Consider the following 22,469-nt stretch of genomic DNA (forward strand, 5'->3'; position numbering starts at 1 on the left):
AGAGTCCCTCGTTATGGCGCAATACAATTCTATTTGGGAAACCACTGCAATTTGTTTTTATTGAAGCAGATATTGTACATGACATTGTGCATACAGGTGTAGGGTATAGACGTTAAGCTTTGAATAAACTCCGTGTGGAATCTGATACGTGAGCGACACAAACTGTGTGTACAGAAGGCTGCAACTTCCATAAACACGGCTGAGTCTCCATGATATGACGGCTGTGAAGTGCAGTACTGCTGGGTAACAGGTGGCGGCGGTATTGAGCAGATTATAAATAGCCCCGGTAAACAAGAAGAAGAAGAAATTGCAGGAGACGAAGAAGAAGAGTAGGTGGAGAAGGAAGAGCAAGAAAAGGAAAAAGTAGAAGAAGAGCAACAACAACAACAACAACAACGACGACAACTAGAAGGAGAAGAAGAAAAAGAAGAAGAACAGATAATCAAGTGGGCGGAGCCATCGTAACTAAATCTCCTGTATCTAATACCATCAGGCATCAGGTAGCGTATAAGACTTTATATACATGCTGGAGTCTGTAATAGTTTGTTATTTAGGATTAAAGACATTTGGTTCTTAACTTGCTTTTGATAACGCTGTTTAACGGAAGATGACTATTATCTGCAGAAACCGTCTCTGTTTCTGTACGTGAACGTTAACCAGCGTAGCGTCATAATAACATGATGATTAACGCGTCAGGACTATCAGATATAAAGATCAAGATGTCCACCGGGTGTGTCACATAGGTAGTTAAATAGTAACAAGTGTCAGTTAGGCGTTATTCTTTAGTAGCTATTGTAGTAACGTCGGGTTTGCGTTGTTTGCGTCAAGGCTGTTTTAGATCTGTTGTGCTCTGATGCTTTGATGTTACAGCAGTTTGTCTTTATTTGCTTCCAGGAGAGATGGAGTTAAACGAGCCGCTGTCAAAGCTTGATATTACAAATGATGGACAGACTTTCAGGTAGGTTCACATTCTACAATGCTGAAGGGATTCATTTGACTTTTACGACTCTGAGTGCAGTGGAAAAGACAGAAATGCAAATCAGCGTGCGGCAGCTGAAGGTTTGTGTGTTTGATAGACTAGTATTTTAGATTTTAGTAAGTCAGCTCAGATCAATGAAATACAGGAAGATCAGTTATGTATAAAGCCAGAGTGACATGTTGTTGTTTAGTTTCCGTCTGTGTGGTGATATGCCGAGTTTAATGGTGCGTTCAAGTTCCCGTTAAAGGGAGTTTTTCCTTGCTGCTGTGGCCAGGTGTTTGCTCATGAGAGATTGTTGTGTTTCTCTAAATGCGCTACAGAAAACATTTGTTGTGATTTGGTGCTATATGAATAAAGTAGAGCTGGCTTCCTTGTCTGCAGGCTTCATGTGGTCACATGGAACGTGGCCACAGCCGATCCACCAGACGATGTGACTTCGCTGCTCCATCTCAACTCCCCTCAGAGCGCAGATCTCTACGTCATCGGGTAGGAACAGGAAGTCTCAGGCCTTTAGTGTGACTGGTTATCAACTAACTTAAACATGAGTGTATCCTGACTGTGTGTGTGTGTGTGTGTGTTAGTCTGCAAGAGGTATATTCAAGGCCCCTGAGGTTCATATCAGACATGCTGGTTGATGATCCATGGAGTCGTCTGTTCATGTCCACGCTAGCGCCGCGCCAATACCTCAAGGTACAACTCAGCTTCTACGTCTCACAGATCTATCTTGAACTGAGGGTTACTACGGGTTACCTCTCTTCTTCCAGGGTTATTTAGATAAATGAATGTATGACCTTTATCTGCTTTTGTTTCTGCTATGGGGCCCTGAACGCCCCACAGAGGGAAAGGTCTATGGAATGTTTACATAAAGGTTTTGATGGGGGTCCTGAACTATGAAGGCACCTTAGCTGACTTCGGCCATGTTTGCATCCTCGCAATCAGGCTCACTCAGAATCACAAAGCTGCTAATCAGTCAGATTAAGATGAGGGTCAACATAGCTGACTAACCTTCATGGCTCCTCACAGTCCAGACCCCAGGAGGCTCAGTGTGTGTGCTGGTGTTTCAGGTGTCGTCCACCAGAATGCAGGGCCTGCTGCTGCTCTTCTTCTCCAAACTGGAGCACGTCCCCTTCATCAGAGACATCGAGGCCAAATACACACGCACAGGCATCTACGGCTACTGGGTGAGGACACGAGAGCACACACACACATGGATCACACTGTAAAGACTGATGTTTAAATGAAAGAGTCATGTAGAACTTTAACCTGGATCTCCTCTGTTTCTGTTTCCTTCCTGCTCTTCAGGGTAATAAAGGCGGCGTCTCCATCCGTCTCTCTTTCTACGGACACACACTCTGTTTCCTGAACTGTCACCTGGCCGCTCACATGAACTTTGCCACAGAGAGAGTGGACGAGTTTGAGCACATCCTGGACTCACAAACCTTTGACTGTCAAAAGGCTCCAAGAGTTCTGGACCACAGGTCAGTGAACACAACACACAGAAAGCTTTGAAGAATATGAACGACCTTGAAGGAGGTGTTGAAGTCAAGTCAGGCACCAAGTCAAGTTTGAATTCAAAGCTATCGATGCCGATCCCTCTGAATAATTCATCCGCTGCTCCTCTCCTGTCTCTTCCTCCTGTCTCTCTCTTGGGTCCAGGCTGGTCTTCTGGTTTGGGGATCTGAACTTCCGCATCCAGGACCTGGACATGGACTCTGTACGCGTCTGTATCAAAAACCAAACCTACGCACAGCTCTGGAGTAAAGACCAGGTTAGTTCACACATCAGGCCGGGCTCACGAGTGAGTTAGTTCCTGTTCGGTGGCTCATGTGTTTGTTTGCTGTCCTTCTCAGTTGACATTGATGAAGAAGAAGGAGCAGATGCTGCAGGAGTTTGAAGAGGGGCCCCTGAACTTTCAGCCCACCTACAAGTTTGACTTAAACTCTGACACGTACGACAGCAGGTAACCAAATAACACAACACATCAGGATCAGTCAGGATCAGTCACTACTTCATCTTCTTCTTCTTCAGTAATGTTGTAGCCCCTCAACTCTGCCTCTCTACTCTGTTATCTGTATAATAAATCTGTGCCTCTCTTCATGTTTGCAGGCCCTACAGGACATGGTTTACCATGTTTAAGTAAGGTCACACGTGTCTCCGTGTTCCCTGACTCCCTGTTTTAATTCAACTAAGCTTTAAGTGTGTAAAGTACATACATGCTACTTTAACAGCACGATATAAGCAGTACGCTCTTTTACATGCAGTGTATTATCTTTAACTCTGTCAGTGGAAATATGCAAATTAACTAGCAGAGAACTCTAACAAGTCTTTGGAAGACAAATGTCACACTGTCACTGCAAAGTAAACAAAGATACGTTCAGAGCTCACAGACTTCTAAATGTTTTGTTGATGGATCAGTGTTGTTCCTATCAAACAGGTGAGTGTCTGTGTTCCACATTAACCTGCATTAAAACTGAATGAGCCCCCCTGCTGCTTGGATCCTGTTAGTCTGGGTCTCACACAAGCTGCCCCCTAACAGCTGGCCTGCATGGCTGTGAGAGAAGAGGCTCAATGAAAGGGATTTACTGGGTTGGGTCGTTTCATTTTTAAAAGCCAGTGTTTCTCCAATGAAGCAAGTTCCTTTCTGGAAAGAAGCCTTGTAGTCTTTTCAGCATTTTAAGATCATAATAACTCAAACAGCCCCGCCCTCCCTGCCAGCACTGATGGAGTGAATCTCAGTGAGTTGTTCAGTGTTGCATGGCGACAGAGACGAGTGAGATCTGAACTCTGCATCCCTCTGATATCAGTGACTGATCACAGCCCTCGTCTACCTCAGCACTGCATATCTGTCCCTGCTCCACCTCTTCATCACTCAGTGCGTTTACTTAATCAAGAGTGTGTGTGCAGCTTTGCTTCCGTCTCATTTCTCTGGTCGTGTTTCTTCCTACATGGCCTCCATTGCAGGGTTAGAGTTATCAGATTCCACCTCAGCAGCCTTAATGTGCAGTCAGAGTAAACAGAACCTCCTGAAGAAGTCCTCACTTCCTCTGTCCTTTCCTCTCCACTCACCTGCTCAGTGCTAAGAAGCGTAAACCTGCGTGGACAGACAGGATTCTGTGGCGACTCGCACGCCAAGAAGAGCAGAAGGATGAGCGGAGTGGGTCGGATGAGAAGAGCGTCCATCAGCTGGAAGAGACTGAGGAGTACTCGATGAAGATCAGGCAGGACCTGTACACCAGTGACATGGAGTACAGCATCAGTGATCACAAACCTGTCATAGGTGTCTTCAGCCTGGAGGTGAGGCACTTCATGCTGTGTTACCTGTAACCACATGAATGTTGGTATCAGTCCTTCCTCCTCTGAGTCTCTCTCTTTCGTCCCTCCAGCTGAGGAAGATGTACGAGACTCCTCTGGTGCGTTTGCATGCAGTGGGAGATTGGAGTGCCGACCTGGACGTCCAGCTCCTCTACAGGCCTCTGCAGCCGTTCCTCTCCAGCACCTGGGACTGGATCGGTCTCTTTAAGGTGAGGAGGAAGAGGAGCTGTTTGATAGAGGAACATTGAAAGTGACGTTACCACCAAAAGAGTCTCTAACCTGTGTGTGTGTGTGTGTGTGTGTGACACGCAGGTGGGCTTCACAAGTGTGACGGATTACATCACCTACATCTGGGCCAAAGACGATGAGGTGGCGTCCAGTGATGAGTTCATACAGGTACAGGAACAACCAGAGTACACACGTCCCTCTCTTCTGTTTGAGTAACAGATCAGCTGAAGCAGCACCTCTCCTGTCTCTACTGTGTATGCCTGTAGGTTAACATGGATAAGGAGGACGTCCCTGTGCAGGGAGGAGAGTGTGTGCTGTGTTACTACAGCAGCCACCTGCAGTGCATCATTGGAATCAGTGAAGCATTCAAGGTGAGTGAAGGAGTCAGGATGTGCACTGAAACCTTCAGATCCTGAGATAAGAGGGAAGAGGAGATGTGTTATTGAGACCTGTGATGTCTGTGTGATCTCATTCAGGCACTTTGAGTGGATCAGTCAGTCACTAAAGGGTTACTACACGTCTTCTCACATGACACACACTCATATATAGGGGGGGGAAATTTGATTGAACACTCCTGGAGTCCCTGGTCAAGTAAACAAACCATAAACCTTTGATCCTTCACTCTCTCTCTCCTTTAGGTCCAGGAGTCAAAGGGAGCCATGGAGGACGGGCTGCTGTCAGAGAGGCAGTGGACATGATGAAGACCACAGCGAGGTCAAACCTCATAGATGTGGTCGATACACACCAACACCAAGAAGACCTGCAGTGACTGTAATCATTTAACCTGAGCTCCCACTGAGGGACAACACATGCTGTCTGTTTATGAGCTCACAGATCCTCACTGACCTCTGACCTCACAGCTCCACTTCCACAGGTGCAGGTAGCAGTGACTGTTCTCACTCTAGGGTCAGGTCTCTGTATGCAAGGGGAAACAAGTCTGTCCGTCTGTCAATTCATCTAAATAATATAGAATATAAACTCTATAGAAAGGGAGCGGGAGTTTGTACCTTCTATTTGTTAAATGACAGAATCCAAGTGTGTAATTATCTCACATTTTAACCCTTCAGTCTCACAGGACTGAGCTTTGGTCTCATTTGAAATACTGACAACATGGACAAGGACAAACTTAGGACTTAGAACTTTCTTTACATGTTGGACTTGACTGCACTGATCACTGATGGACTGGACTTTACAAAGGAAACGACTTCTTCACGTTCTGCTGCTCAGTCAGCAATCTGATCTATGCACAAGGGACTCTGACTTCAACTCTGACTCCAACTGGACCTCAGAGAGAATTCTAAAATGCAGGCATGACTAACAAACTCCTTATCAAAGAGGCCAGGACAGTTTAACCTCTGCCCTTTAGCTTGATTTAGTTTGGTGGAGGTCAAAGATGTTTAGAAGACACAGACGTTTGAAAGGGAAGACTTGGTCCAGTGATCATGTGGGGGCACGTGTGTGTGTGTGTGTGTGCGTGTGTGTACTCCGTACTGACTGAATGAGACAAACACTGTTACACTTTCTCTGTCCTTTAACAAATCCATGCAGTATTGATTAGATGATGTCATCTTCATTCTGCTATCCTGTGGCCGGACTCTGAGGGAGACGTCTCTGAAGTGTGTGAGCTGGATTTAAAGATGTTTTTATCGTGTAAAGAATGGTCAAAGGTGGTTTTAACTGTGTGTAGCTGAATGATACTGTAAATGGATTATTATAAGGGTGAAATAGAACTATTTAGCACTATGAATGCTTTATTTTCTCACAGTATTCTGATTGACTTCAGTTTCTCCTGATGGACTTGAAACAATCCTCACTTTGCTCCGTTATGCAGGCTTTTGCTTTGATTTTCCATTCCTTTAATTGACTGACAGCAAAGGTAAAGAGACGTTGCTCGTTGTAGGAAAGTATTTATGGTTTTCGTAAAGTCTGTCTGATGGTCGTCACCTTATTATTGATAAAGATTGGATATCTATATTTGGATGCAGTAAGTGCCTTTGTCATGAAATGCTTGGTATTTCCTGTTCTGCTGCTTAAATGTGATTCATGCATCATAAATATTCATGCTGTGAGAGCTTGGGGCTCTTTAAACACTGCTCTCCTTAATGCATGAAGTCCTGTTACTGAAGGTTCTCCCAGGCTTCTTTGTGTCACTTTGAATCTGTTTTTGTTTTATTTTAAAAGTACTGTTTTTAAAGTAGCAGTGGATGAACTGTAATGGAATATCAATGAATATAATAAAAAGCTTTATGGAGGAAAAGATTCAATAATTCTGACTCATTAGTTGTGTAGTTTATTAGTTAGGGTTTATAATGAAGAAGCTCAGGCTCAGTGTGGACATGAGGAGGAGAGCTCATTAGGGTTTGACATTACATTTAGTGTGGAGAGGAAGTTATGAAGGCAGATACGGAAGAGGAAGAGGAAGAGCAGCAGGTTTGGGCTTCCCTCCTGCACCAGGGGAGGTCAGGAGAGTCAGAGCAGAAGCTGGGTCTGTTGGTGTGAACTTCAGAGTAATTACACTGGAGGTTTTCTAAGGCCAGACCTCCGCTGCACTTCCCTCTCTGTAGCGCTGAGTTGTGGATCCTTGGAGGCTTCACAGCCCAAAGGAAGGCACTGATTATTTTGTCTAATGACCTGAAGAAATGTTTGGGTTGGAATAAAGGAAGGAGGCTGAAACAGGAAGAGAAATCTCATCTCATCTCATTGATTTTCCCACTTATTACCCTGAAAGAGAGCAGAAAGTCTCCAGAATGCTTTGTTTGCTTCCCTTTGCCTTCATGCCTCGCTCTCTCTTTGTTCATTGATCTGTTCTGTTGTCTTTCTTTGTGTATTGTTTTCTTTTCTTCCCTTCTGTATGCAGAGATCGTCTCATAGCTGGATGCTCTTTGTACTTACAGGTGTTTTATTCAATAACAATATTCAGCTAAACAGCCTCATTATACTCACGCAGTAAACTAATAACAGCTAACATAGTTTTATTACAACAGCTCTTCTATCTATTACTAAATATAGACCAACCAAACCTCCATCTACTTCAGGATGTGTGTGTAGATTTGGCACTTAACCTGGAACACACAGAAGAGATTTAAGTTAGCACCTATCTCTTTATGTTTGGTTCTTTAATGTGTGTGTGTGTGTGTGTGTGTTTGTGTGTGTGTGTGTACCTTGTGCCAGCGCAGCACGAAGTCAGGCAGCACCAGGTGACAGTGGGGACAGGTGCTGATCCCGTCCAGGTCTCCCCTGTCCCCCCCCGGCCCCCTGCTGCTCCGGTCTGACAGGGAGAACACCTTCTTAGGGCTGTTTAGCTTCAGACTGCTGACGCCCCCACTGAAGAGGTCTTCATCCTCATTCACCGCCTCAGCCGCCGCCTCCTCCTCCTCCTCCTCCCATCTACTCGTGCCAGCACACTGGAGCTTTGGGGATGAAAGAAAAAGAAACACATTTGTCACAACATACTGGAATCAAATGCTACACATTAGAATAATAAATATAATAATAAATAATAATATAAAACATGTCACTTTAAGCAACCAGATAGTAAAGCTTTGATCCATTATCTTTTTAATTTTGGTCTAAACTTGAACCTTTATTGGACCAGGGATTCCTCCATTGAGAGCAGAAACACAATCACACAACATAACACAATATTAAATGTACACATATGTTTACATGCAGCTAAGAAACACTGTGGCTCCATTTCAACAGTTCTGGATGTTGATCTCTAAGTACTGTTGGGCCTTGGCAGAGGTATGTGCCCTGTAGTTAAGGTGCTGTTGTCCTGTTCCTGTTCCTGTTAGAGGAAATCTAATGAATCCATAAAGCTTGAAATAACACTGACCTGGTGTTCCTCCATTTTTTTGGCTGGGAACGAAGCCATGCATCGTCTACACATCACTGCTGGTGCCACTGAGGGATTACAACAGGTTAGGTGGGTGTTAAGATTAAACACAACTGGGACAAACTACTGGGGTTCCTGCTGAAGTCTTTGTTTTTCTCCTTACGCTGCCTGGGAGGAGTCCTGACAGCGCGGGGAGGAGCCGAGGCCGAGGTGGCGGCGTGCTGAGGACCCGGGTCAGGCTCAGTCCCTGGACAGGTGGCGGCGTGCTGAGGCTGATCCCTCAGGGTGACATAGTGGCCACAGTCCCTGCAGAGCTCGGTGCGACTCCCACAGGCGTGGCTGTGCTCCTGCAGGGAATGCCACGGCACCGCCAGCTCACAGAACCGACAACACTGCAGACGCTCGGCACACCTGTCAGTCTGGGACCCAGTGGGAGGAGCAAAGTAAGACAGTCAGGGACTCAGCACTTAGTTTGTTTACATACTCAGTAATGAGTTAAGGAGTGATATGAAGGAATCCTGCAGATAAACACTGTTTGTTGTTTTGTGTACTTGTTTCTTTTAGACCTGCATGTGCTTTCTCAGTCATGGGTTCAAAGCTCAGCCCAGAAGAACAAGACCAATATTATTAAAGGTCGGCAGCCTGGTTATCTGCATTCAACAAATCCTTTAGGTGATTATTATGCATTCTAATGATCCTGACAGTGAGACTGGGACCTGAATCAGACTATAATACATGTAATCAACCACTGAGGTGAGGTGAGAGGTTTGTAATCAGTCGGTTGTTGAGATTCCAAATGCATCAAGCAGCCGAGTCACATGAAAGGATCGCTGATAAAAGGTCAAAGGTTACACGGAACATATCAGACGTCATATGAAGCCTCAGACCTCAGACTCACCTCATGATCCACTAACTGACAACGCTCCACCTTTTGATTACACGCTGTGCATCTCACCTGCAAAGAAATGGAAATTAGCTATGACAATAATTAGACTGACAGCTTGTGTGTGTGTGTGTGTGTGTGTGTGTGTGTGTACCAGAGTGTGCTGCTCCTGCCTGTGCTGGCTCAGTTGATCTGTAGGCACTGGTTCATCACAGTCAGGACAGACGGATAAGAAGCGGCGGCAGTGAGATTCATGCAGAGTGAAGTTTGCCTCTGCGACCTCCTTGTTGCTGTGAGAGAGAGAGAGGCTGAGTCCTAATAAACCTTAAATACAGGCTCAGCCCAGGGTCAGGGTTTAGCTTAGCATGTTTCTGTCTTGTACATTAGAGCAAAAACAATGACTTCAGGTCAAACAGCAACTGTCTAAGTGTGTGTAGGTCGTATTCAAATCAGGCACCTGCAGTCTGAATCAGGAAACCAAGGGAGTTTCCTGTCAGGCAGAATGTTCTGGTTGAGTCTTTGTTTCAGTGCAGTGTGAACACCTGACACTCATCAATACAAAGGGTTAATCAGTGTCAGGCGTGTGTGTTCATTAGTGACAGTGTGGTGACAGTGTTTAACTATTTAAATACAATACACTGCTTCTATCTAAGTGTGTGTGTGTGTTCTTGTTCAAGTATGTTGATACATTAAATAATGTCCGGCTGTCTTTGGTGAGATTGAGCGTCAGAGGCTAATTAAAGTGAACGCAAACTAACACACACACACACACACACACACACACACACACACACACACACAGTTGGTTCCTCACCACTCGCCACAGACGCGCGTCGCTTCTCTTGCCTCCATCAGGGTGAATCTCTCTGTGACTCTCAAAGCAAACAAAGCCGTCGTCACTCTCTCTGACTCTGACTTTCTGTTGCACTTCTGAAGAAACGAAAGTCAAGTTCCTTTGCGTTTCTACCAGCTGCCGTGTTGTGTGTCTGTCAGTAGGTGACGCAGTATCATCCGCTGCTCTGTCAGAGCTCAGCCGCCCTGTGGGAAACATGAGTTCATACAGAATGAACTCGAAATCGAAATCGAAAGTGAAGTGATGTCATCTCATATGCAATAACAAACACATTGACAGAAGAAGAGTCAGTATCCACTTAAGCATTAAAGATATAAGAAAGTCTTTATTACTGCATCATCACATGATTGAAAAAGTCTAATTTCCCTGTAACTTATAGTTGTGTTTGTGTATGTAGGTAACAACACACACATTTCTTTACTTCTGGCTGGTGAGTTTATATAACAGAGCGTCTTTTGGTTCCAACACGAATCAGTTAGAAGTTCTCCTCTTAACACACACTATAATATATCATAATAAAACAGTTTAGGGGCCGTGAAAACTTTTACAACTCCAATTAGAATGTAGTTCAGTACAGTACTTGTTGTTGTTCGTGTCGCCATTAGGTGGAGCCAGAGAGCCGCGCCTGCTGTGATGATCCACACTGATGTGTCAGGTTGAGGGTCGTTCTGTTAGGGTCTTGATTGTTTCATTCAAATATGTGTGACAACAAAGTAACCATAGCAACATGTCCAAACTAAGAACCCTTGTGTCTTAAGATGATATGGAGAGAATTATTCATTTATTTCCTTACTGCCTGAAAGAAATCATCCATCTATAAAAGCATGAAGGGAACATTTAAATCACACATCAGAGCTCAGTGATTGACTTATTCAAGTTGAAAATCTTTATTGATGTACATTCTTTAATTAGTTTAGAAGAAAATGATGTAACAACGATCACAGGCTGATCCAGCTGCTGCACCCAAGGGAACTTTAAAGGTTATTTAAACTTTATTACAGCGGATCAGAGTGAAGGTCTTCATGTTTGATGTGGCATCCAAAGTGTGACATCAGCGACGTCAGTGACATCATGTGACATCAGCTTATTATGGTGTTTGGTGATAGCAGCTCTCTTCATGTACGTGTTGATGTATTCTGTACACGTAAACACAGATAAAGACACAAGGTGAGAAAACAAACACAGAGAAGGGAAGATGACAGAAAGTTTCATCAGAGCGAGTGTGTGTGTGTGTCTGTGTGTGTCGGTGTGTGTGTTATCAGCCGTCAGCACTCCATGATCTCAGAGCGTGAAGTTCTTCAAAGAGGATTCACTCGTTTTAGGAATCTGAAGTATTTTTAGACTTTGTAATCATTTAACATCACCGTGCAGTGTGAGTGTAAACAGGAATATAAATGGCCGACTGAGGCAAACAGACCACGTTCACGTCTGTGAGCATCTGAACATCGACACTTTGTCTGGATGCTGACCCCCACAAACACAACATTCACACACGCACACACTCCACACACACACCATGGTCATGAGCCAATGAAGCTTTGTGTGTTTGTGCTCTAAATGTATACATAATTCAAAGAGCACGCGTGATGTGGGAGTCCTCACAGTGAGAGCAGAGCAGGAGAATCAAAAGGGAACAAAGCTGCAGGAGAGGAGAGATCATACAGTGAAGGACAGAGGAAGAGGAGGAGGAGGAGAGTAAGTGGGTTTCAGGGAGAGAAAGAGGAGGAGAGGTGAAGAGTGTTGGTTGTGGGGAATCAAAGAGAGGAACTCATTTCATTGAGTCTGTATTGAACTCAAGGACACTTACAGAGATTGAATAGGAGAAGATGGAACATGAAGTTCTCCCTGAAGAAGGACGAGTTGCCGTGGTAACAATAAAGCATCTCAGAGTCAAGGCCAAGCGCCTAATAAACCATGTTAGCCAAACACGACCGACTGCAAGAATAACGAACAAACCTTTCTGCTTAGACTCAGCCTGCATACACGCTGCCACTCAGCATCAAACACAATACATCCTTTTACTGGATACGTCTGCTTTGTAACCCGAGCTCTGTTACTTTACGTACAAACACTTTCATCTCTCTGCGTGCTCACAAATCCTTTCTTCTAATGTGTTTGGATCAGCATAACCTCTGCCTGCCGCCCTGCTGCTGCACTCTGGTTACTGCATCTCTAAACCACTTCAGGACAATAAAGGCGTCTGAAATTACAGCTACAAGCACAACCCATTAATTACACATTACACAAACACCCATTATGTATCATGACCCATCATTCTGCCTGTGTGTGAGAGAGTGTGTGTGATTGAACACATTAAACCTCTGGTTTATGTTGCCGTGCTGCTCGTCACGTGTTCACTTTGGGTGGTGAAGGAGAGATACTGCATGCACTGCACACACACACACACACACACACACACACACACACACAAACACAGCTGCCAGACAGACAATCGAACGTGACGTTTTCAGTCCCTGAATATTTATACGGTTATAGAGTTTTATTGTTCACTCTGAAATAACGGCCGAGGTCCGAACCCCAGGCACCTCTGCTGCATCCCTGTGTGTGTGTGTGTGTGTGTGTGTGTGTGTGCTAAAAGATGAGAGCCCTGGCTGTAAATGAGTTTGTGCAGCAGTACACGTGTGCAGCGGAGTGTGAAGAAGCTCAGATTCTGATCCAGCAAACATAGAAAACCACCGCAGCAACCAGAGACATCAAACACAACATGAGGACAGGAGCTGCTTCACATGCAGTCTCTCCTGCAGTCTCTCTGAGGCATTTGTTTGTGTTCTTCTTTCTCTCATGCAGGTTTTTATATCATGATGATTTTATTTTTTTTATAATAAATGTACTTTATGGTTGAAGGTTAGTCGATTCAGTCTTGATTGATGCAAACAAGAAGTGAAGTGTGAGGGAACATTACAGGGTGAAGACTCTCTCTCTTTCTCTTTCTGTTTTTCTCTCTCCCTCTCCCTCTCCCTCTCTCTCTCTCTCTCTCCCTCTCCCCCTCTCTCTCTCTCTCTCTCTCTCTCTCTCTCTCCTGTCAGCAGGGGGAATCTCTTTCATTTTCCTCTCCCCTTGTTTCTTCTTTCTTGTGTTCCTGGTCTTCCTCCTCTGTTGTTTTGTCCTTGGAGACATTGAGCTACATATAAACTTTACTGTGTCGTGTTTTTATTCTACTGCATTTTAAGTGTTGTCACTCTGCTGAGAATAGAGCTGCAGACGCTCTGTGAACCGCACCTCTGTTTCCCCCCAGACTGAGCGGTGAAGGACGCTGAGATGATGGGGTCTTTGTTCTGGCCCAGGAGATGAAGTCTCATCATCAGACAGAATCTCTTTTGGAGCTCCATGATCCAGTAAACAAACGCTGTCACGCTGTGCGGCTGCTCTCTGTAGAGTCGCTGTAATGTAATCCAGCTTTGCTAACGTTGGCTCTCTGCTGGAATAACGACTCGTGACCTCACAGATGGAGATGTCAAACTGCTTCACACTGAGCTGAGGAAACATTCGGTCGTCCTCCAGCCTCCAAACTAAACGGAAGAGGAGCAGAAAGGAGGGAAAGAGTCTGTCCTCCCTCCTGCTGTCCTTTTCTGACATCAGGATCATATCTCTCAGCTCCACGCAGACAGACTGACTCAGTGTTCCTCTCAGCTCCTTCATGTATCACAGGTCCTCCACTTTAACCTGCTGAACCTGAAGCTGTGTTGAGCGTTCCTCCTCTGGTTCTCCCTCATGGTGTCAATGTAGGAACACGTCTGATCTGCTGCACTCAGCCAGTCGATCATCTCTGCTCCCTCACAGCAAAGAGGAGAAACTCTACCAGCTCGGAGCAGAGTCACGATCCAGCAGGGCGCCAACAAGAACCCATGACATCCAGGACTCTTTATAAAAAGCCCAGGGCTTTATGAGTGTGTGTGTGTGTGTGTGTGTGTGTGGGCGAGAGAGAGACTCGGTGACTGCACTCTCTCTCCACATTAACAAAACAGGAAGTCAATATTTGCATAAAAAGTTCATCCCGGTGGCCTGATTAAACTTCTCTGCATACATTTACATGTGATTGAGGAAAACAACAAGCAGAACTTCTCCAGACGTTATTATGAATCCGTCCTGTCTGAAATCAGAACCGCATATATTGATTCAATCCTGGAGGATGTTTGGCTTAATAATCCTCAAAGCCCCCGCAGCTCCACACGGACCGGATGTGTCTGTGTGTGTGTGTGTGTGTGTGTGTGTGTACATTAGTGACACTCAGCCTGGATCATTTAGGCTCCACCCACTAATCAAGCATGAGACACCAAATCCTTTTATCATCCAAACTACAAGCCAAACAAAGTCTTGTTTACACTCTACTTCCTGTGTGGCCACTTTACTTTGTTGTGCTGAAAAACCAGGTATTATATGAGATGCTGACTGCCAGAATGACTCAGAATGAGCTCAGAAGAATAAGAAATATGAAGACAGTGTAGAAGTGGTATATTTCCAGAGATACCTGATCATCCTGAGCTTGTTCCTCCTCTTCCTCCGTCCGGACCGATGTCTCCTTCCCGCCTGCTGCTTCCTGTCACTTCTCCTTCTCTCTGCTGCACAGACTGAACATTTACTGATGGGGGGCAAAACACAAAAGGAGAGGAAATACATTTTACAGGTGGTGATGCAAATAAAGGAGAGAGGAGATGACAAAGATGAGGAGGAGCGGATCAGGAGCTGGCTGCCTGCCAAGAGATGAAGAGGAGAGGAGTGTGGGACGAAGTCAATCTGAGCGGAATGGAGTCCTGCCTCATAGATTGGATATGAGAGAGATGAAGAGATGAGGGGATTAGAGAGGAGAGAGGGAGCGGAGGGGTGGGAGGAGGAGGGGGAGGAAGAGGAGAAGGAGGAGGAATGGAAGAGGAGGAGGAAGAGGAGGAGGAGGTGGAAGAAGGAGAAGAGAGGTGAGAGGAGGAGGAGGAATAGAAGAGGTGGAGGAAGAGGAGAAGGAGGCGGTGCAGAGGAGAAGGAATAGTTGGAAGAAGGATGGATGGATGAAAACGAGCAGGAGGCAGCACAGCACAGTCGTCTTTCACACATTTTCACTTTGTCACCAAGCAAAAAGCACAAGTGGATGAAAACTTTACTGTTTTTAAACAGCTGAGCGCTGTCGCCATGGTGACACCTCCATCAACAGAACCTTTGATTTCGTCATCAGGAGAGCAAAGAGAGACGAACAGACGTTTGTCCATTTTTGTTTCATTTTATTAGAAAATATCCACACACCATAAAAAGTACATGTACAAAACTATAAGATTTGAAATTGCTTTATGTACACAGATAGAAAAGATAAAGAAAAGGTGAGGACACAAGAGGGCGGGCGAGAGAGAGAGAGAGTGTGTTTGTTCTGCTCGGCAGCTCCTCAGTGCCTTCATTCCAACTAACATCTGTGCCTGCTGAGGATGAGGAGGATGAGAAGGATGAGGAGGAAGGTCACCACGTTTACTTGCACACACACTGAGACACTGTGACTGTGCATTTAAATGTGTTAATGTGCGCACACATACACACACGCACACGCACACACGCACGCACGCACGCACACACACACACACACACACACACACACACACACACACAGTTTATTCACTCATCTGCAAATTAAATCCACAAATGTGTCCATGACGTTTCCATAACAACCTTGTCTCCATAACTTCATTCCCTCAGGATTTCTACAGTCATGAACAAAGTCTTAAACCTGTCCTGTTTTTAAGAAAAATGAAAAAAATCCCAAATTCTGCATGATGACATCGTGACAGGTGAAGTCAGAACCTGAGAGGTGGAACCAAACAAGATGTTCCTGAATCCTCTCCTGTCCTCTTTAATCAGGCCGGCTGATCTGCTGAGGAATATAAAAAGAACACATCGCCATGGAAACCAGCAGAATCCCGTTTACCTACAGCGAGTGTTACTACCAACGCTGCCGTTCACACTTTCAGAACAACTTGGGCTCCACGGTGATGGAGTCTGAACGTGTGTGAAGCTCTGAGTAACATCCACCTTTACCTCCGCTGAGTCCACGCTCCCCTCAGGCTCCGCCCCCACACCAACATAGACACACACAAAGCACAGCTCCACTTCTTCTGTTCACACTAACGCAGCGCCGATCTGTAATCCACCTGAAGACGCAGGCTCATCTTCTTAGTGTGGACAGAGAGGGGGCGGAGCTTCTCTGGCGTCATGTGAGTCACACTGAGCTCAGTGAGCGGCCATGTTAGACCAGGACACACACAAGAGAATTTCAGTAATAATCCTTTGAATCCTGGGAACACCAGAGCACAAATTCACAGAATAACATCAATCAGCTCAAATTGGCGCCTTGTGCGCGCGTGAGTGTGTGTGTAGTGTGTGTGGTGTGTAGTTGTCAGTGTTCCTGGCCGGCTGTAGCTGAGGGGGACGGGCTCAGGGTCTGATCCTCTCTGTGATCCTGTGTTCTGTCTCTGTTCCTCAGCAGATCCTCATCAAAAGCGAGTATTAGCCAGAAGCTCCAGTCTCAAATCTCACCAGAGAAGAGAATCTCAAGACGACCGACCGGCTACCATCTACAAGAGGACTGAAAGATATCTTCATTGTTTTCACTCTTGATGTTGATTAATAAGTCTAAAACTGTTTTGTTGTAATCAGTCCAGGACCTTGGTGACTGTAGAAACCCTGCAGCACAAAGCCCAAACATCAGGAATGTTCTGAGGGGTCACACAAAGGAAAACGAAGAAGTATCTCCAGGGACAGGAAGTGAAGTGGGACGGGAGCGTGATGAAGATGCTGAGTGCTCATGAAGGGAACAAACACCAAGGAGCTCAGAGGATGATGTCATAGGATGGAAGGCCACGACGACTACAACAAGAACAACACAGGGAGGTAACACTGGGTTACTCTTCACACGCCTGCATCTTCCTCACCAAACCTCAGGATCTGCAGCTGCTTCGCGTCTGTGCACACTGAGCTCAGACGTCAAACCGCCTCAGAACAAAGACTCTAAAGACTCATATCCACAATCCTGTGTGAACTTGTAAACTTACCCAGTGATGACAGTGATGATGATGATGGTGGTGATGATGATGATGATGGTGGTGATGATGATGGTGATGAAGACAGTGATTCAGCTGTGATTACTGCTGGATGGTAACAGAAGCAGACATGTTGGTTGATCGGATTCCTTTGTTCTTCACTCATTGTTGGATTTTCTTGTCGCCGTTTCAGTGCTGAAGTGTGATCTGCTCTTCACTGAGTCTGAAAGGAAGGAAGGAGGGAGGGAAGGAAGGAAGGAAGGAAGGAAAAAGGGAAGAAGCATGATTAGTGTGAGATCAAATCAAACCTCCTTCTGCTTCTGACAGTTGAAGCGTTTGCTGCTGATGTCACTGTGTGATATATGACATAATGGATCCATGTAGGTGAGTTTGGCTCCGCCCCCTCCACAAGTCTCCAGGTTTCACTTTTGCCTCACAAACTTCCTCTTCCACTCCCTGACATGTCAGTGATGTGCGGAGCGTGAGAGACTCAGCGATGTGTCGGGCACAGAAGCTAAGCTAAGCTAAGCTAAAACAAAGGTCCTGAGTTAAGTCATTTTTAAAGTTGCGCCCCACAGTGATGCCTTGCTAGAAAGCAGTCTGGCCAATCACCGACAGACTCCACTAAGTGTTTACAGACCAAAGGGAGCTCAAGCGTCTTGTTAAAGGACAGAAAGCTCAAACAGCAGCTACACGGCCTCTACTTCCTTGTTAATACAAATGATTCAAAGCTTCCTGCTAAGTGAGGACGGATTAATGGCAGAACGTGATGTAGGCGTTTGTCCTGCCCACCATCTTTCTTGTTAAATTCCACTGCTGGCCTCATTAGCAGCGTAGCGTTAGCGAGCTAAAACGATTAGCTGTCAGCATAAGTGCTTCTCTTGGGGAAACCTGCTGCTGCGCTCGCCGCCACAAACACACGCTCCTTAAACGTTACGGGGAGAAATGAATGAATGAATGAATTAAACAAGCGCTCCTGCTGACATGGCACCATATGGCGACGCACACGTCCGTCTCCTCCCCCGCTAACAGAGTCGCATCAACATAATGGGAAGAGACGAGATGAGAGGAGATAACGCTGTAACGCTTTGATGGGAACAATTTAATTAACAGCTTCCTCATCAAAGGCAATTAAACAAGAGCTGATTCATGTCGTGGTTCAGAGAGGAACAAGCGTGCGTCAGAGTCTGGACCAGGACTGGACCAGAGACCCAGAACCAGGCGCCGCATGTTAGCGTAGCATCTATTATCTGCTGCAGTGTGTCGTTAGTTGTTTGTGTGAGTCTATGTCCCTGTCCGTGTCCGTGTGCGTGTCTGTGTCCATTCACAGACAAGACAAGTGAGCCCTAGTTGCTCACATCAGGGTTCAAACAGTGACGTCGTGCTGCTTCCTCCTCAAACCTGTTGGACAAATAAAGAATGAACTTTAAATGTCCACTAATGCGGAGGGAAGTGTCCAATTATGGCGTCTCATTTCTCAGTCGCTGCCCTTTCACGGGCCGGCACACACACACACGCTGTGATTCACCGCCGGGGCCTCAGCGTTTACACACGGCTGCAGCTCTGCAGGCTGAGGGATTAAGCTCCTGACCCTCTCGTTTGCGTCGGCGGCTTTCAGGGCCAATTAGCGCGCGAGCAGAAGTGCGAGCTCGGCCCAGGAGCCGCCGCAGGCCGCCGCCGTCTGACAGATGTGGAATCACCGGAGAATTCCCACAACTCCCAACAAAAGTGTCCAATAAAAGGAGAACAATTTCCCCATTTAGCTGCTGTGAGGCCGTGCAGAGGAAGCTCAGGTTTGTTTATTAACGATGCAGAGTGGATTCATATGAGGAGGAGATCAGCTTTACAACAAAACCATTAAAATGAATCCGATTCTCCTAGTTTTGCTGACCTCCATCATTTAGCTTTGATTGGATTTACAGCGCAGAGGTTCTGATGGCACCGGGGCCTGTGATTGGTCCACCAGGCTGCAGGAGGCCACACCCCCACTGTCAGAAGCTTTGATGTTGACATGTGGATCTTCAGTAATGAGGTCAGAAGAGGAGCTCGGCTGAAAGTTTCATTAAAATGCTTTGGTCACCATTTTACTTTACTTTAAAAGGAACAGCTCACAGACGCACACACACACACACACACACACACACACACACACACACACACACACACGGACAGTGTGTGCATCATCTCTTGTTTTCTTCTCTGAGTAAGCCTCCACACGTCCCACTCACTTCTCCCTCCATCCTCTACCTCGCCCTTCTCTTCTTCTCTCCCTCCTTTCCTCCTGCTCTTTGTCTCCCCCCTCCCTCCCTCCCCCCTCCCTCCCTCACTCTTCCTCTCACAAGTTGAACTCCAAAAGCTGCAAAGAAATCATTCTGACATTGCAGTAGTCTGTCTGTCTGTCTGTCTGTCTGTCTCCCTCGATGTCTCTCTCTCTCCCTCTCTGTCTCTCTCTCTCTCTGTCTCTCTCTCTCCTCACCGCAGACACTGTTCACCTTGTCGTGCTCTTGTAGGACACTCGCATTACAAAATCCAGACTGTACACACACACACGTACACACACACACACACACACTCTCTCCCCCTCTTAAATCACAACCTTTTAGACAGACAGGGAGGGAGTCAGGCAGACGGATGTCTTGATAGCATCCCTGCATGTGTGTCCACGTCTCCTCACATCAGCCTCCAGATGTGACCGCCTGCTTCACCTGGAGTCCTAAAGCGTCCAATCAGGCTGCACGCCGGGAGCAGCAGGCTCGTCTTCATCCTCATCTTCTTCATCTTCACCACACCCAGGCTGTGACCATGCTGCAGTCTGCTGCCGGCGTGTGCAGTGTGTGAGCACACAGATGGAACCTGTCGCCTCCCGTTCAATTAAAGAGCCTCACTGTGACAGGAAGTGCCTTTAAACTGTCTGAAGGTAAACGGCCACGCCCATCACTGCCACAGCTCCGCCCAGGGTGCGGGCGTGGTTCAGTGCTGGGCGTGGCAGCTGCTGTGACATCACTCCACCGCTGTTACCCCAAACAATCAGCCGTTAAGCAGATGATGTCATATTTTATGCATGATGTGTCTGTGTGTGTGTGTGTGTGTTTTCTGAGCTCTTTGTCCTGTGAGAGTGAAAGCAGGAGTGTGATACATAAACACAGATGTGTGTTTACATAAACAAACCTTTCATTTTTTCTGTGTGTGTTTGCCTCAGTGTTTGTTTACCTTGTCCACTTCTTTAGTTGTCGACATCATCGCTGTGCTCACTGAATGAATCTGTTAGTGTTCTATAATTGCTGTTTTATGAGCGGTCTGGCTGTTGGCAAACTACTAGGCTACAATAAAACAATGAGTCTGTTCCTTCACCTAATTCTCCATCAGAACAACCTGACAGCTCCACGTCTTTAACCCTTCAGCTCCCACCATGACCTCCTGCTGCTTCATGATGGCCTAGGGGCGATGACATCATCATCTCTCCTCAAAAATCAGGTTTGTTGTTGTTGTTGTTTGTCTGCATTGAGACAACGAGCAGCAACATCAGCGGTCGAGGAGAATAGAGTCAACGTCTCCTAGCAACCGTCACTGTCCGGTTCCCTCAAAGGAAAACAGATCTATAGGAAATAAAAGCATCTCCATGGTTTCCCTCCAGATTAGAGATGACATCATTCATTTAACATGAAACATGAAGAGACTTTTCCAAACTTTTGCAGTGTTCCATCTCGTTCCCTCTCTGCTGCTTGATGTGGAGGAATCTGACGCACCTGTGAGTCAACACTGACCCGACTCCTCTTCCTCTGCTCTTCATCTCTTCCTAGCTTCTAACTGTGTGTGTGTGTGTGTGTGTGACTCAGTATCTCTGAGTATCCACAGCATCAGTGGCTCGGCTCATTTCTACCTGAGGTCAAAGGTCATGTGATGTTTTCCAGGTTAGCACTAGCTTGTGTCCTAGCATGCTAGCTGTACACCTCCTGAGTAAACTTGTGAGTAAACACAGAGACGGACCGACAACAGGACGTCATGTCGGACAAAATATGGCCGACGACGATGTGAGGCAAAAGTGAAACCTTGAGAGTCTGAGTGAAGGACAGCAGGAGACACTCAAGTCCTGCAGCAGCTAGAGAGACATAAAAACTATGGCAACCAAAGACTAAACAGAGAGAGGGAGGGGCCGAGAGACAGAGGGAGAGAGAGACAGAGAGCGGGAGAGAGAGACAGAGCGAGCAAGAGGGAGAGAGAGAGATGGAGAGAGTGAGAGAGCAAGAGGGAGAGAGAAGAGGGAGAGAGACAGAGAGAGAGACAGAAAGAGAGAGAGGGATACAGTGAGAGAGAGAGCAAGAGGGAGAGAGAGAGAAACAGAGAGAGAGGGAGAGAGAACACAGACTGCAGTCTTCCTCTGTGTCCTTTTGAGTCTTTTAGCCGCTGTGCCTCTAATTGTGTCGCTGACACCAATTAGTAGCTCTGGTTAAAGTCGCTCCCTCGTTAGGCGAATCCGCTCATGGCAGGGAGACGGACAGCAGAGCGACTCGTGGGTCAGAACGGGTTCGGTCTAATCATGGGACAGCTGGTTAGCTGGGGTCAGAAGGTTAATGCACTCACCTGAGGAGCGGACCTGAAGCGATGACAGGAAGCAGGCAGAGGTTCATCAGGTCCACCAGGTCCTGACCACACGTCCGATCCAATCTGAGGCTGTAGGTCCTTGACCAGAGCAGCAGCAGAACACAGACTGGACCCTTCCAGAACCCACTGATCCATTCCAGTCCACTTAAATCCGAGTGCAGCTCAAATCCAGAACAGTGACATAATTCCAGTTAAGGCTCCAGTGGGTCTGCTTCTGTTTGGTTCGGTCCAGTCCAGTTCACAGCAGCTCAGTCCAGATCAGTGAGATCAGATCAGGTCAGCACGGTTCTATGGTTCTGTGTTTCCATTCAGTATCTGTGGATTGAAGGTGCTGTCTACCCAACCGGCCCGCATTTCCACTCACTAGCTTCAGCCTCAGTGTCCTGGTTTGATTCCACAACATTTCCTCTCTGACCGCACGTTAGCAAAGATTAAAGGATATAAATAATAACACACAGTATTTCATCTGGAAATGAATTTAACACTAATTACAAACTTCTGTGGGGAAAAACATTCCCATTTCCATTAATCTGCATCTAGCATAGCAACGGCACTGCTACTTAAATGGCAGCAGAGTCAAACGTGCTAGCTAGCTACGTAGCAGCAGGAGAAGAAGCGTGTTTCCATTAAGTGTGAAATGCGACAAAGTGATGTTGACATCATGTTGCCTTTTGGTTTAGTTAGTGGGAACAACAAGAAGTCAATGCTAGTTTGTAGCTAGCTCAAAACGCTGGCAGCAAACA

General features: G+C 46.3%; 2 protein-coding genes and 1 long non-coding RNA gene across 5 annotated transcripts; 1 reads left to right on the forward strand and 2 right to left on the reverse strand.

Moving 5' to 3' along the window:
* Positions 1-214: 214 nt before the first annotated feature.
* Positions 215-6,778, forward strand: LOC142988453 (inositol polyphosphate 5-phosphatase K-like). Of its 3 annotated transcripts, none has more exons than XM_076137636.1 (14): positions 215-493; positions 895-958; positions 1,361-1,465; positions 1,561-1,669; positions 2,044-2,160; positions 2,282-2,457; positions 2,636-2,747; positions 2,830-2,939; positions 3,086-3,115; positions 4,054-4,273; positions 4,363-4,500; positions 4,604-4,687; positions 4,786-4,890; positions 5,158-6,778. In XM_076137636.1, the coding sequence occupies exons 2-14, from the start codon at positions 900-902 to the stop codon at positions 5,215-5,217; spliced, it is 1,425 nt and encodes a 474-aa protein (XP_075993751.1). In that variant the 5' UTR covers positions 215-493; positions 895-899; the 3' UTR covers positions 5,218-6,778. The 3 variants fall into 3 exon arrangements, with proteins under 3 accessions (XP_075993751.1, XP_075993750.1, XP_075993752.1); XM_076137635.1 differs by having other exon boundaries at positions 216-500; XM_076137637.1 differs by lacking the exon at positions 3,086-3,115 and having other exon boundaries at positions 241-500.
* Positions 6,779-7,232: 454 nt separating this feature from the next.
* On the reverse strand, positions 7,233-10,275 carry xaf1 (XIAP associated factor 1). The gene is made up of 7 exons (XM_076137638.1): positions 10,052-10,275; positions 9,392-9,527; positions 9,253-9,309; positions 8,518-8,773; positions 8,355-8,422; positions 7,681-7,929; positions 7,233-7,581 (listed from the first exon to the last, which is right to left on the reverse strand). Exons 1-7 carry the CDS (start codon positions 10,087-10,089, stop codon positions 7,546-7,548), a joined length of 840 nt encoding a protein of 279 aa, XP_075993753.1. The 5' UTR covers positions 10,090-10,275; the 3' UTR covers positions 7,233-7,545.
* Positions 10,276-15,840: 5,565 nt separating this feature from the next.
* Positions 15,841-22,270, reverse strand: LOC142988476 (uncharacterized). Its single transcript, XR_012960594.1, has 3 exons — positions 21,706-22,270; positions 17,137-17,347; positions 15,841-16,951 (listed from the first exon to the last, which is right to left on the reverse strand). It is a non-coding gene; the product is annotated as an uncharacterized LOC142988476 (long non-coding RNA).
* Between the last annotated feature and the right edge of the window lie 199 nt (positions 22,271-22,469).

Source organism: Genypterus blacodes, unplaced genomic scaffold (genome assembly GCF_046128005.1).
Source record: "Genypterus blacodes isolate CSIRO-AG114 ecotype Tasmania unplaced genomic scaffold, CSIRO-AGI_Gbla_v1 ptg000330l_1, whole genome shotgun sequence".
In the NCBI taxonomy this organism is placed as follows: Eukaryota; Metazoa; Chordata; class Actinopteri; order Ophidiiformes; family Ophidiidae; genus Genypterus; species Genypterus blacodes.